This window comes from Sorex araneus, chromosome 3, assembly GCF_027595985.1.
Source record: "Sorex araneus isolate mSorAra2 chromosome 3, mSorAra2.pri, whole genome shotgun sequence".
NCBI lineage: Eukaryota > Metazoa > Chordata > Mammalia > Eulipotyphla > Soricidae > Sorex > Sorex araneus.
This window is the reverse complement of record NC_073304.1, coordinates 239,315,738-239,330,522: the sequence shown is the minus strand read 5'-3', so window position 1 is coordinate 239,330,522 and position 14,785 is coordinate 239,315,738. Positions and strand designations below refer to the sequence as shown.

The 14,785-nt window shown below is 55.8% G+C and overlaps 1 protein-coding gene across 1 annotated transcript in view; it reads right to left on the bottom strand.

The window, feature by feature from the left end:
- TBCD (tubulin folding cofactor D) overlaps positions 1–14,785 on the bottom strand; it is a 99,554-nt gene that overhangs the window by 33,096 nt on the left and 51,673 nt on the right. The window contains exon 14 of the mRNA XM_004621130.2: positions 2,176–2,332. Coding sequence (XP_004621187.1) covers positions 2,176–2,332 — 157 coding nt within the window. The remainder of the gene's footprint in view (positions 1–2,175; positions 2,333–14,785) is intronic.

Here is a 14,785-nt window from a genome sequence, read left to right as displayed (position 1 = left end):
GCCGCGTCCTCCAGGCTCACCTGGCACCATGACTCACCTGCAGCCGCCCTGCCGGCCCCCGGATGCCTGCAGCCCACTCTGGCCAGGAAGGGCTGGGCACAGGTCCCCTGAGAACCTGCCAGACAGGCCTGGAAAGGCTGCAGGCAGCTCCGCAGGCACTAGCTGATCTGATCCAGGATGGGCGCAGGGAACAGGCAAGAGGAGCCTTTTTAAGTAGAAACTCCACAAGGCCGCTAGCCCAGGTTAATGAGGGGGAATTAGGGGCCCCCTGCCCGCTGGAGGTTTCAGGGTGTGAGGTGCTAAGTAAACTCATTAGCAATCTCCTGGGCATGCCCAGAAACTCCAGGAAATGTAACCTCCTCTGAGATCAAAGGCACAGTGGAACTAGCAGAGTTTCTGCCAGCCACGGATTCACAGTGGCCCTGCGACCTAGAGTTTCTGTGAACGGATCGGGTTGCCAGTCACAGGCTCACAGTCTCACAGTGGCCCTGCCACCAAGTGGAACCAGCCAAGTTTCTGCCAGCCACGGGCTCAGAGTGGCCCTGCCACCCACCAGGGCCTCACAGTGCCCCTCACATCCAGCACATTCTGAAGCCAAGTCCTGGAGTTCAGGAGAGCCCTCATGAGGAGTACCAGAGGGACTGGGCCTCGCCTCTCATGGCCCAGCAGAACCTAGATGTCCACCATGGTGCAAGTCAAGTGCCGCCTGTGCAGAACATCTCCCGGGCACATGCTCTGAAGGAGAGGCAGGCGTGCAGGACGCTCCCATGCCTGGCTTGGCTCAGGGGAGAGTACTGGGTGCGACAACGGTGGCAGCCCGCCTCAGTGGCACCACCCCATGGTGTGCCATGATGCACAGGGGCAGAGTCATGCTCCTGGACTGCTGGGACCTCACCAGGCTCCATCTCCGAGTATGCAGGAACAGAACCCCAACACAGCCACTCCAAGGACCCCAAAACAGAGCTAGCCTGGCCTGACTCACGCCATGTTGGGTTCTTGGCATGGGTCAGAAAGAACTTGCTAGCGGTTCTTCCAGAGTCCATCCCACAAGGTCACTGCTCAGACTGGGGCCAGGGGTCCTGCACTGCTATGGGAGTTACAGGAAACACAAGTTATGTGCTTGCAGCAGATTCCCCCAGTCCCAGGGTTTCAGGTTGGGTACAGGACCCCAGTCTCCCCTGGGAATGTCCCCACCAGTCCTCCAATCCCTGAGAAGAGAGAGAGGTCCTGCCAGGGGCAGGGACTCAGGGTCCCTCTGCAACCTTGGTAGAAGGACTTTATGCCCTTGGCCCCAAGATCAAACCCTCAGGTTCCTTGGAGACTCCACTGTGGGGTAAGGGCCAGGCTGGGGAGACCATCCAGCCACCACAGGCTGGAGGGTAATGGAGGGCAAGGCAGGGCAGGGGGGCAGGACCATCACTCTGCGGGGCTGGGGACCATCACATCTCCACAGCAGGGTAGGGGGGGCCCTCACTCTGCAGGGCTGTGGTGGAACTAATACCCAGACCACTTTCTGAAACCCTCCATTAAGGCCATCATGGAGGCACCACCTCCACCCCCCAGACTCGCCTTCCCAGAACCCTCCTCAGCATCCAGGTTAGTACAGAAACTTGCTTGGGGCCAAGAGGGCTCCGAGAGGCGGCAGGCTCTGCCAAGGAGCCCCAAGTACCATCTGGTGTAGCCCAACAGCCCCCAATAACACACTCTCCCAGGGACACCACTCTGCTGCTTATCTCCTGACAAAAGGCACCAGAATCAGGTCCTGGAAGCAGGGACGGCTGCCTGCAGTCACACCCGCGCCTGCCCAGGTGCCCAAGCAGTGCAGGGTCCCGAAGGCCCAGCAGCACTTTCAGAGGCTACGGGAGTGAAGGGTCTGAGGGTCTGCGGGCTGCAACACAGAGCCTGATGCCAGGAAGGACAAGGCCCAGCTCCTCCCAGCCCACCACAGCACCCTCGAGGGAGGCTCACCCAGGACCTCCCACCATGTCTCCTTACCCCGGAAGCCCATCCACAGGCCAGACAAGCCCCCAGAATCCCACAGCCTTTTCCTGACTCTATTCTGGTGCAAATGACTGAGCATGACAAAGGTGCCCTGAGCCACTTCCTGAAATCAGCCCCACAGTGGGGGCGTCCCAGATAGGTCCCAGCGACAGAAAGGAGGCAGCCCACACTCACCTGGAAATGGAGGACACAAAGGGCTTCAGCTCCTGGGGCTCGTAGGCGCGCGCAAAGGCCCAGCATACGTAGCAGGCAGCATCACGGACATTGGCGCCCACGCTACAGGATCCACGCTTCTCATCATAGGTCAGTGCCCTGAGGATCACAGCCACCACTGCACAGAGACAAGAGTGAGTGTGGCCCAAGGAAAACACCCCACTCCGGAAAGAACAAGTCCAGCAAGAGCCATCCCAACGCTGCCCCAGGATCCGTGAGACATGTGAGGCCTGCACAGTGGCCAGGCACGCCACAGGCACTGCAGCTCCTGATCTGAGGAACAGGCCATTGCCAAACAAGGAGTGACACACAGGAGCGGCACACGACCCCTCAGAATCAAGGAGCCTGAGAGATGATCAGAGCTGAGTGCAGGCTCACATGTGGGAGGCCCAGTTCAATCCCCAGAACCACACAGTTCTCAGAGCATCACAAAGTGTGATACCAAAGCCAGAAAAAAATTATATTCACTCATGCATTAAACTTGGAAAGTTTATGAGAATTTACTTTACAAATGACTCGAACAACTTGTAAAGTCTCTTAAAATAGTTGTTAACAGAAAAATGTGGAAGGGCGTTAAAGGAGGTTTTCCCTAGAAATTCAAACCCTCTTTTTAGCAACCACACTTGTGTACCCACATGTGAGCCCAGACACTTGCAGCAGGTTCAGGGTGGGTGGGCCCTGTGGTATGAGTTCCCACCACTGTCCCCGGCAACCCAAGCCCCCAACTGAGGTGCACCAGCATACTGCACACAGTCTCCAACGCTGACCTGCCAGGACAGGGACAGCTGGTACTGACAGCATGGGGAAGGGTGAACGCACACTGGGAGACAAGCAGTGCATACTCATCTCCCCGACCTTTTCACAACAAAGGGATTTATTCTACATAAACAGGAACAGGAAAGTGGCCCAGGAAGAAGCAGCCACCATACAGAGTGCACCCGACCCGGTGCGGCCTCACCGCTGAAACTGAGAATGCCCTCTACAAAGCACTGCACCGGAGCAGACGAGCCCCTGAGTTGGAGCAGAGCTCCGAGCCTGGTCAGTTTGTGCCAACATTGCAGTGAGAGCCGACCCAGGAAACCCCACAGCCAATGACTGTCACTGCAGCACTACCACAGGGAGGACGGGAGAGAACTCACAGCACGGAAGCAGCACTGAGACCTGCTTCCGAGTTCACCAAGGATTCTAGGCATGACGAGGGTGCCACGGCATGCTCACCCCCATCTCTCCCAGGACTCGGGGCTCAGAGCAGCAGGGTCACCATGCATCTGCACCCAGAGGCTCAAAGGCAGGAGCCAACGACGCCCTGACTTGCAGGCTGAGGGCCACAACATGGAGGCACTGTCTGGTCCAGAGTTCCTTGCTTCAACCCAATGGCAGCAGGACACCCTCCTCAAGAGTGTGCGAGGAGCCCCTCAAGTTCACTGCACCTGAGACAGAGCCTGACACCCCACCCTCACCCCTAGTGTCCAGCCGAGGCTGACTCACCCACCAAGAACCTGCCCCTGCCCAGGTGCTCCCAGAGTGTGGCCCACCTAGCCAAGGCCCACCATACTGCTGACCTGGCCCAGCCTCTCCCCTTGATGCCCATCAGGATGAAAATCCCTGGCCAGTGCTCCTGCTCAGGAGCCACACAACTGGCCAGGTCAACACAGCACAGACTGACCTTCGGGGTTCCCGAACCACCCTTGCAAGGTGGTTGACTGACGGCATGGCCCCCTTCCTATGCCTCATGGCGAATGGGAGAATAGATGTTGGCCCAGGGCGGCTGCACACCCAGAACTGACATCTCATTAGTGACTTTCCTATTGGACCTCCTCGTCCACATGCTGAAAGGCTTAGCTTTTGCCTGGACACGTCTTGTTTCCCTGCTATTGGCCTTCATGGCCCAAGTCCACAGGGCAGGCATTTGTGGCTCACAAATGTCAGGACTAATGGGCTGAGGTCCCTTGGGAGGAGGCACCACCTGATGTGAACACCCCTCTCTCTGCCACCCTGACCAGCTGGGGAAAGCCAGTCAATGATTCTATAGCCTCAGGGGAAGCTGGCTGCTCCCTGCTGAGTCCCAATTTATCAGTCCACTGGACAGAATCAGCTTCTAAATAGACACTGTGAGTGACAGTCACCAGGTCCCCACCGACCTCAGGCAGATGCCATGCTGAGCCACTCATCTGCACGGACCCAGTCGCCCCCAGCCCAGACCTGCTCCCAAGCCCAGTGCTGCTGAGGCGCCGCTCGGGCGGGCTCCACAGGCCACTCAGCCATGCTCAAAGGACATACAGTGCTGATTCTCTTCCACATCGGGCATCTGCCCACACACCCCACCCTCGGGCAACTGGTGGGCTGCTGGGGGCAAGGGCAGCTGGCCAAAAGACAATGTGCAGTGAAAACAGTCAGAAAGGGACACCCCCATTAGTCCAGCTGTGCTCAGATTCCCACTGTCCCTCCACACCAGCCACCAGACCAGACACGTGGGCAGGTAACACGCATGCAGGTGATGCCCTGGCCCTGACCAACCCTGACAGGCCAGAGCCGAGCAGTGCTGGGGTCTCTGGGAAGAAGCAGAATTACAGAAAGCAGAACTGCTCCAAATCAGAGAAAGACCAGGGCGATTTCTTCAACAAGAAACCTGAAGAGTTTCCCAGGAAGTAGCAAAAGCTACAGTGAGGAGAGGTCAGTGGCCGTGTCCCGCCTCTCTGTGTTAAAAGACAGGGTGCCCAGCTCTGACATCTCAGGACCCAGAGGCCAAGACAAATCAGCTACAGAAGCCAAGCATGGCACATGAACAATCACAGTGCGGGATGTGGGGGTAGTTACATGGCGGGCAGTATGGAGCACACCACATCTTCCCTAAACTTGGAAAAATAAGTCACTATCCAAGGAATAAAACTCAAAAATTAACAATGCTCCAGATTGAGCAGGTTTAAAATAAGGAAACTCTTCAATAGCTCTAAACAAAAAACTCCTCCTGGTTCCAATTACACACTGCAAATGCATGTCAGGTATATGAGATTCCCCAGAGGGCTTCCTTTTGGCAACCCTAAGCACAGCAATGTAGCTTAAATGCCTTCTCTCTAGACAGCATGTCACCTGCCAATGCCAAGCGCCTAAGGAAAAGGCAGCCTCCAGGTGAGAGAGGACTTAACCCTCAGCACACCAGTCAGCTCTGGGGGCAGAGTAGCACAGATCCACTAGACGCTCAGAAAACCGCCATGGCAGTGGTTTATGGATCAGGAACCTGAGAGACAGACTCACAATGAAACGACTGTGCCCAGCAGAGTCTCCGGGGGAACGGGCACCCCCTCGGCATGAGCTGCGTGCTCACTCACACAAGCCTGCCCGCCCAGAGTCAGTTATCACGGCAGAATTTCCACTTCACTCACCAGCACAAAGAGCCATCAAAATAGCCTCAAAAATGCAGTTCAACTTGCTCAGAAAGAGCCGATGTTTGATTTGCTAGGGGGCAGGAGGAACTGATGGCAAAGCTACTGGTTCCAGACATTTGCTTTTCAGTTCCCACAGACCATTTTTAAGCCATCCCCACGGCCTGCATTGGCAGCAGGTAGCAGCCATCACCCCATACCACAGGCTGGGATGTGAGCCTGCCTGAGCAGGCCCAACGAAGCACAAAAAGACAGACTCTCCGGGCCTTCCTGTTCTGGGGGGACACAGCTGGCCAGCACCACCCGCTTCCACTTTCCCAGAAGCCTCATCACCTAGGGCTGTGCAGGTGCCCACCGTGCACGGTGCCATGGACAAGAGCCAGGCTCATCTATCTCCCAAGACCACCCACGCTCACACCACAAGTGGGAATAGACAGCCACTGTGACACAGAACAGGCTGGGGGTCTGTGTGCAGCCCGAAGCACCAAGCATCAAGCAGGCCTCTCTGCTGCCTTGAGGTTGCTGCCTGCCATACCACCCACTCTCCTGAGTCTACACAGGCTGAACCCACAAGTGGAGCTGGGCTTGACCCTGGTTGACTCAACCTCCACTACTCCGCTGGGAATGACAAGAAACAGTGCAGCAACATGAGACTGTTCATTGCCACGATCAGCTGAATTCAGGTGAGACTGTAAGGACAGGTGACATGGGGTCTAAGAGACACTCAACTGGCCTCCACACTTTCCAGAGTGCACCCTGCACTGCTTGAGGAACCCTCTGTCCTAGACCACGCAGACATCTTTGAGGAGTGTCCTCCAATAAGTGGGAACGATGCTTTCAGTGTGAATGCTACAGATAACTTGTCAGAAACAGCAACACGGTTTGGTCTCTGACCTGCTGGAGGAGTGGGGAGGAGCTCCCTGCCACAGCACATACTTCACATGACTAAGGCCTCCAGAAGAGTAAAAACAGAGAAAAACGGACTTCTGTATGACCAAGGAATGGCCATCCTGAGTACTGGTACAAGAGAACACAGGAAGGTATTTCCACACAGGAGCCTTCATACAGTGTCTCTTCATACAAAGCCAGAGCATGTCCCACCCAGGGTTGCTGGCAATAAAGAGGATGGAGTCAGTCCTGCTGCTCCTCTGTAATGGAGGGCAAAGTCCATCTCAAATGACATGAGGTCAAGACCCCGCCTCTGGAACCGTTGCTGGTGGAGTGGAACAACATGTGGAGAAGCAGTGGTGGCACCAGGGGGTGCCACACACAAGGGGGCCTTCAGGGATGTCCGGGGCGAGCACCTGGACAATCTACTGTATGACCAGCACACAAGCATGCACTGCTGAGGGGTGGCCACTGATGTCTGAGCAAGCCCTGGCATCTGTCACCTGAGGGGTAGACAGAGTCACCATGAATGGGGTCTGGAAGGAGGGCAAGCAAGACCCCCTGAATATTTCTTTGCAACCATCTGCAGAACTATACTCCAAAATAAAAAGGTTCTTTAAATTTTTGTTTGTTTTGGGTAGCATACCCAGCTGTGCTCAGAGCTTATTCCTGTGCTCTGTGCTCAGGAATCACTCCTGGTAGGCTTGGGGAATCCTATGGGGCACCAGGGATCAAACCCATCCATGTGAAAGGCAAGCACCTTAACACACTGGCCTATCTCTCTAAAAGTTCACTGAGGTTAGTTAAGGCAGAAATAGGGACTAGAAAGAGAATACGGTGGTTAAGGCTTATTCCTAAACCCCAAAGTAAATACAAGAATACAGAAATAAATATAGAAATAATCAGCTCAAGAAGCTAAAGCCAGTGAGGACCCAGAGCAGAAGCCCAGAGCCAGCTGTGACTGAGTTCTGGGAACATACCAGAGCACAGTACGGGCAGGGTACTGAACCCCCGTCACGACGCACCTCTGTGAATGTCTCACCTAAGAAGTGCCTAGAAACTCTACAAAGGCCTGAAAGAAGTACGGCCTGGCAGAAGGTGCCAGCAGTCCCTCCTCAGGCCTGGCAGAGGTAGTGAGAGTGAGCACTGGGAGCGGCTGGCAAGATCTCCGGCAGGCTCGACGGGCTGCCTGCTCCAGCTAGGGAGTTGGTGGGGGCTGCCTGCTCCAACAGGAGGCTGTGGGGGCTACCCGCTCTGGTTAGGGAAGTGGGGGGCTGCCTGATCTGGCTAGAGGAAATGGCACCCAGGAGGTGGGCAGGTAGCAGCAGGAGGGAGGCCGAGGCTTCCTCTGGGATGTTGGAGAAAATGCCCAAGGCTAGAAGTGGCCTAACACCCTCAGTGAGCACCTGGTGCCGGACAGACCCAGAGCTGAGAACAGGCTCAGAGGTCCCAGATTCTGAGAGGGCTTTGTCTGTTTCTGGGTCACACCCAGCGGTGCCAAGACCACAAGCTGAGTGCATGCTGCAGACCTTCAGACTCCTTTCAGCTGAAACCAGGAGACACCAGAACAAAGCCAAGGCCCAACTCCCAAGACCAGGGTCCAGAGGATGAGAGGGTGTGCAACAATCCCAGGCACCCAGCTGGAAGAGGATCATGCTAAGCCCACACACCCACCCTCAGGCCCCATGAGAACCACTGACCCAAGAGCATGAAGGAGCGTAGCTGTCCAGGGTCACACAGACAGGACACTGAGTGCCAGGAGGCCCAGTCGGCTCTGGGCAGGCACCTCATTCCCGGATGCAGAAAGTGAGGCCTGGGGGCAGGTGAAGCACAGAGGCACGGCCCGCTCTCCTAAAGGACACAGCGCCTGGCCCCGCAGCCAGATAGCTCCAGGAAGGGCTAAATCCCAACTGCCGGCAAGAACACAGGGCAGCGACAGGGATGGATTCACCCCCTCCATCAGGGGCCCACTAGAGAGAACTCGGTGGAGAGAGAACCACAGCCTGTCAACTGGCTCCGGCTTCCCCAGGTTCAGCAGTGTGACAAGCAAGACTAGCTGCTCTCCGCTGGGCAGCCCAGGTAAGAGGAGGCCATGCACGTAATTGGGAACGAGAGCAGGTTCCAAGGAACAACCTGGAACACCCCTGGACAAAGTCCTGCTACCACCTGAGAGGTCACACAGGCTCTAAGACATCACAGGAAGAAGCCAGGAGTCACTGGTGCCTTCCAAAACCCTCACTCACAGGCCTCCCATGGCCAGTGCCTCTGTCTAGGGTACAGGTCCAGGTGCTGCTCTACACCACAAGGGAGCCACAGAGCCTGGACTCTGCTGCTTTATACCACACTAGACAGGTCCCAACAGTCCCACGCTGGCATCAAGCTGAGCAACCCCCATGGCACCAATGGTGGAACAGGACTGAGTGTCTCTTCTAAGAGAGGACCAGGGGCCAGAGTCAACAGTATGCAGAGGGTGCTGGCCTTGCACACAGCTGACCTGATTTCGATCCCCGACATCCCATATAGTTCCCCAAGCACTGCCAGAAATGATTACTGAGTACAGCGCCAGGAGTAAGCCCTGAGCATTGCCGAGTATGCCCCCTACACGGCAAAAAAAAAAAAAAAAAGGAAGGGAGAGAGAGAAAGAAGACACAGAGTTTCCTCACCCCTCCTCAGGCCTCCCCATTGGCATCCCATGACAGCCCTCCCCAGAGCCCAAAGCTATTGGACGTGCTCAGTCAGGGTTGTGCCGGCAGCATCCCCGGAACCTGCAACAGTCACCAAGAAAGGCCTTGGTCTAGCAGATTCAACTCAAGAAACCGAAGGTCCTCAGGGCCACATTGCACACAATTGCACCTGGTGTCACTAATACCCAATACAGGCTGGGGCCCAGGTGGGACCCAGGGGTCACCACCCCAGAAGGGCTGCCAAAGTGCACAGCAGAGATGGGCTCTGGGCACCCCGGTGCTCCAGTCTGAGGGGAAACCAACAGGGGCAAAATGACCCCAGAGCATCACAGGAGCAGCCCAGGTGCCATGCGTAACTCCAGACCCTGCCTCTCTTCCAGCACCCACCACCTCTGCTCTCCCCTCCAGCAAGATGACAAAGGTGTCCTCACTCTCAGCCCTACCAGTTGGCTGTCCCATCACTGCACCCTGGAGGAGGGGGAGTGAACACGTGGGGGTGCCCTGCCGCTGGCACATCAAGCGCCCACGGATGATGACACAGTGGCCCAAGTACAACCTGAAACTTGAAAGAAGTAAAAACAAGCGTTCATGGAATTAAAGGCTTAAACAGGAAGTCAGGGACCAGTTCTGCCTCTGACTCACTCCCCTGGGGTCCTGGCTGAGTGTCCATAGGGACTGTCCTGCCTAAGCCGAGGGTGCCAAGGTCAGTGGGAAGGCAGCCATGGGACACTGGCTGGTAGCAGAAGGGGAGATTTCCTTCCCAGTCTCACCACCTATTATGACCTCTCAGGGTCACTGCCGGGGTAGCCCGACGGCCAAGCCTGGACAGAAGGCAGGAACACACAGGGCCCTCACATGAATCTGCTTGACGGGAGTCTGCCAGAACTGGCCAACTGCCCTGGGGACAGCCCCAGATGAAAGCACTGCTACTTGTTCACAGGCCTGGCAGGTGACAGGGCCAGGCTCCTCCACAGGTGCCCAGGTCTCGCCACACCCACACCCCTCTCCCCATTCCCATGAGACACCAGGTTGGTCTGTCCGCGCCAAGCCCACCATCTATGCTCAGACAGGCCCTGAGCCCGTCTGAGTGCAGTGATCTGCACAGCCCTGCTGTCACCAACAAGCCAAAGCCCCTTGCGCTCTACATGCACCTGAGCCACAACGGCACCCAGCAGTTTCCGGAAGAGGAGCCCTGTAGGGTGGCAGCAGAGCCTCAAATCTCTCCCCACAGGGCATGGGGTCAGAGCAGCGGACTGATGGGGTTGTATCTCCATCAACGTCCATCCTGACGGGCCTCCCCTCCTCTCGGCAGGACGCAGGGGAATGGCTGAGTGCTGGCATTCACTGCTGCCTGTGATGAGGGGTTTCACAGCCAGGTGTCCTCCACACCAACACACGGTGGGACACAGGACACTGTCACACACTGACACATGCAGCAGTGCGACAGTGTCACACTGACACATGCAGCAGTGGGACAGCATCACACTGACACACATAGCAGTGGGATAGCATCACGCACTGACACATGGTGGAAACAGGACAGCATCACACTGACATGCAGCAGTGGGACAGCCTCACACTGACACACACAGCAGTGGGACAGCACCACACTGACACACATGCAGCAGAAGAACAGCATCACGCTGACAGGCAGCAGTGGGACAGTGTCACGCTGACAGGCAGCAGTGGGACAGCATCACACTGATACTCAACAGTGGGACAGCACCACACTGACATGCAGCAGTGGGACAGCATCACACTGACACACGCAGCAGTGGGACAGAGCCACACTGACACACACAGCAGTGGGACAGCACCACACACTGACACACACAGCAGTGGGACAGCACCACACACTGACACACACAGCAGTGGGACAGCGCCACACTGACACACACAGTAGCGGACAGCACCACACTGACACACGCAGCAGTGAGATGTCATGCAGGTACAAGACCCTGAAGTGCACCAGCACTGCAAATGTGGCCCAGGTTTGAGAAACACCATCACTTTTACAGAAAGCGGTTGCAGAAAGCAACATGGAGCTTTCTCGTGCATTTGCAACTGATTCCATAGCTCACTGTGTTACTGGAACTTAATGATCAGCAGGTCCAGTTCCCAGTGCTCTGTCTGGCTCCCTGCTAGTGCTGACAATGGGGGATGCTGCAGTGCCAGGGTCAGTCAGGCTCTCCAACCAGGCCCTGGCCTGGACCCTCCACACTGGCATGTGCCCGCCGGGTCTGCCATTCCACTCTTCCTAGTGGACTGCCAGCACCCTTGCTGATCTGCTTGCAAACCCCCACCCCAGAGTCTCCGTGGACTTCTCGGACGCTCTGAAGACTCCTCCTTAGCTATAGCATTTGAAGCTGAATCAGCAGGTGCGTTCTGAGGAGCGCTGCATTCACCTTTCTGCAAATCTTGTTCAACAAGGAAAGCCAGGGTCGGTAAGATAGTATAGTGGATAGGGTGCTTCCCTTGTACAAGACCGACCCCAGTTCAGTCCCCGGCAACCCATACTGTCCCTGGAACACCACCAGAAGTAATTCCTGAGTGCAGAATAAAGAGTAACGCCTAAGCATCGCCAAATGTGGCCCCTAAATAAGTCACTCCTGACCACCACTGGGCAGCCCTGGTGGGACTGAGCATCCCTCAGTCCCAGGGCCCAGTACTGAACCGTACAGGATGATTTGCAAAGAATTGCCAGAAGCAGCCCCAGGCTCCCTGAGCAGCACCTGAGACCTGTTCCCTTGTACCCCAAAAATAGTAAAATCACTCCTGACTCTGAGGCTGTACAAACAAATCACGGTTAGCCGGGCCTCTACTCAGTACCCCAAGTCCATGTGGGGTTCCAGTCCACCCACGTACTCTCATCTCAGACTTCTGTTGTGTGCTCGCCTTGTCTCTGCTCACTTCTGTCTCTGAATTGTCATTAAACAAATTCTATCAGGTTTCCTCCCTGATTAAGTACTATTTTGTTTTTTAGTTTGGGGGCCACACCTGGTGGTACTCAGGGGCCACTCCTGGAGAGCTCAGAGGACCATATGAAGTGCCAGGAATCAAACCTAAGTCAGCCACGTGACAGGCAAGCAACTTAGCCACTGTACTATCATTCTGCCCCCTCAGGGATCACTACTCAAGGAGCTCGTGGGACCCCACATGGTTTGAACCTGGGTCAGCAGCACGCCAGGCAAATGCCCTCCCCATTGTACCACCTCTCTGGCCTCACCCATGCTCTCAGGTCAGAGAAGGCAATTTCTACATTAGTGACTCTTACGTTTCTTGACATCGTTTTTACTCAAACATGCAACGTGCAACACCTATAACAGTCCTTGCCTCCAGGAACCACATTCTCCAGCTGCTGGCCACAGGGTTTTAGCAGCCCTGAGACCAGCCAGTCTCACAACCCCTGATCAGCTGGGACAGACTCAAGTGCAAAATGTCCGGCAACCATTGGCCCATTAGTGAGGGAGCTTATGGAATCTCGGGGCAAGAGCAGAGCAGATCTGCCTTTTGATCTTGGCAGCACACTGACTTCTGCCTCTCTTGCACTTGGTCAGTCAAGAGGATGACAAGTGGCATGAGACTTGGTATCAGGATTCAAGGTAGCATGGCCAGAAGGCCAGTGTCAGCAGGGCCTGGGTATGGGACAGGAGAGCAAGTTACATGCCCTTGGGTATGTGCCAGGATAGTACATGAGTACAGGCAGTGCCCCCAACACACAGAGGCTGGGAGTGAACTAAAACCTGGAAGAGCTGTCTGCAAAGCTGCTGGAATCTGGCAGCAGTGGGGGTGTTGCAGGGATAAGGCGGTGGGGCAGACAGACGATCTGCTCAGTGGCTGCTTCTGTCCTGATAACTGCAAGGACCTGCCACTCATGCAGGGTTTATGACCATGTGAGGATCCAGCCACAATGCCATGGAGACTTTCACCTTAGTGGTCTGACCGTCACTGCAACAGCAAATATGACCAATGTAGTCCTGGGAGCCCTAGCCCTCTGGCAGAGCAACTCATGAGCGAGAGTCTGCTTGACAGGAAGAGCCAGGACACGACGCTGCCAGCAGAAAGCCATTTCTAGACAGGCATGGGGCTACTCCAGATGGCCTGGCCAGAGTCCTGAAGAAGCAGCTGGGATGAAAGCTCTGCCTACAAGGATGGCGAGATCATGCAGAGAGGCTCACATGGCCAAAGTGTCCATAATGGATCCCACAGATGTGGCAGGGAAGCAGCTAGGAACAGCAAAGCCAGCCAAGGCAGACAGGAGAGACTGACCAATGTTCCAAACAAAAATATGGAAACAAGAGGACAAGCACTAGCAGGGCTGGGGACAGAGACATCATGCAGCTGGGCAGAGAAGGTGGCCACAGATGGAGGTAGCCCCTGGGACAGTGGTCACAGGTATCATCAGACCCAAGAATCCTTGGGGCCATTACTCCCCTCACCTCTATTTTTAGGGCTTTTTGCCCCCAGAAACCCTGCCTACACAAGAGGAAGGGGGACTGCCCTCGCCCTCCCCCTCCCCTTACTCCTACCGTAGCCCTACCCCCTTTCCGTCCCTCCCTTTGTCATGATGCCTACCTTCTCTCTGTCAAGAACCTAGGCAACCTGGATTCCATCCCCAGCACAAGAGTCCCCAAACTCTGCCACAGGTCATTTCTGATCATCACTGGATGCTGCCCAAATGTCCCATAAACAAAATAAACCTGCATAAAGTGGCTCAGGGACAGAGGATGAGCCATGAGAGCCAGACCAGTTATAGCACAAGATGTCCTATGCAGGAGAGGGTAAGCAGACCCCAACCTCAGTTCCTGACACCGTGGGCCCAGTCTTCGGCTGTGCTGAAACAAGGGCCACAGCAGAGCCCCCCCCCCAGGTCTCCACAGAACAAAACTTCCCTCCTACCTACACTCACCTCAATACCAGCCTACAAGGAGCCCCATTTTCATCTCTCTTCACGGATTCCTGGAGCAAAGCACCCAAAGCTATGTGTCCCCAGACCCAGAAAGTCGTTCCCTCTTCCCTACGCCTGTGGAGCAGCCAGAGGAGCCTTGCGGGCGGGGGGCAGGGGATCCATGTGCTTCCCTCACCCCACAAAGGAGGCTACTCCAGCCCCACACTGTAGCTCTATCTGGACAAGCAACAGAGCCCTCTCCAGCACTAGCAGCACACCAGAGCCCAGTGACAAACAGTGACAGTCCCCAATGATGGCACAGAGCCTGTCACCACCACTCAGTGGGATGAATGTCCCAAACAGATCTTCCGGAACACTGATGCCACCTCAGCCGAGCATCAGCTCAGTACTTTATTCCACAATCTGACAGTGAAAACCCATTCATCTCTCAAGATCTATTTTCCCCTTTGGGGATTTTTTGGGGTCACACCCTACAGTACTCAGGGGTCACTTCTGGTGGTATACAGGACCATATGCAGTGCTGGGGATTCAACAGGCTAGCCACATGCAAAGCAAAGTGCCTTAACCCCTGAATTACCTCTCTGGCCCCCTCAGAGTTTCCAGTGAGTGTGTAGGTGCCCCTCCAGAGAAGGATTAGGGCCTCCTGCCACTCTAAAGGCAGCAAGACTTGAGGCTATTGGACTCAAGAACCCAGCGCCCTGTATGTA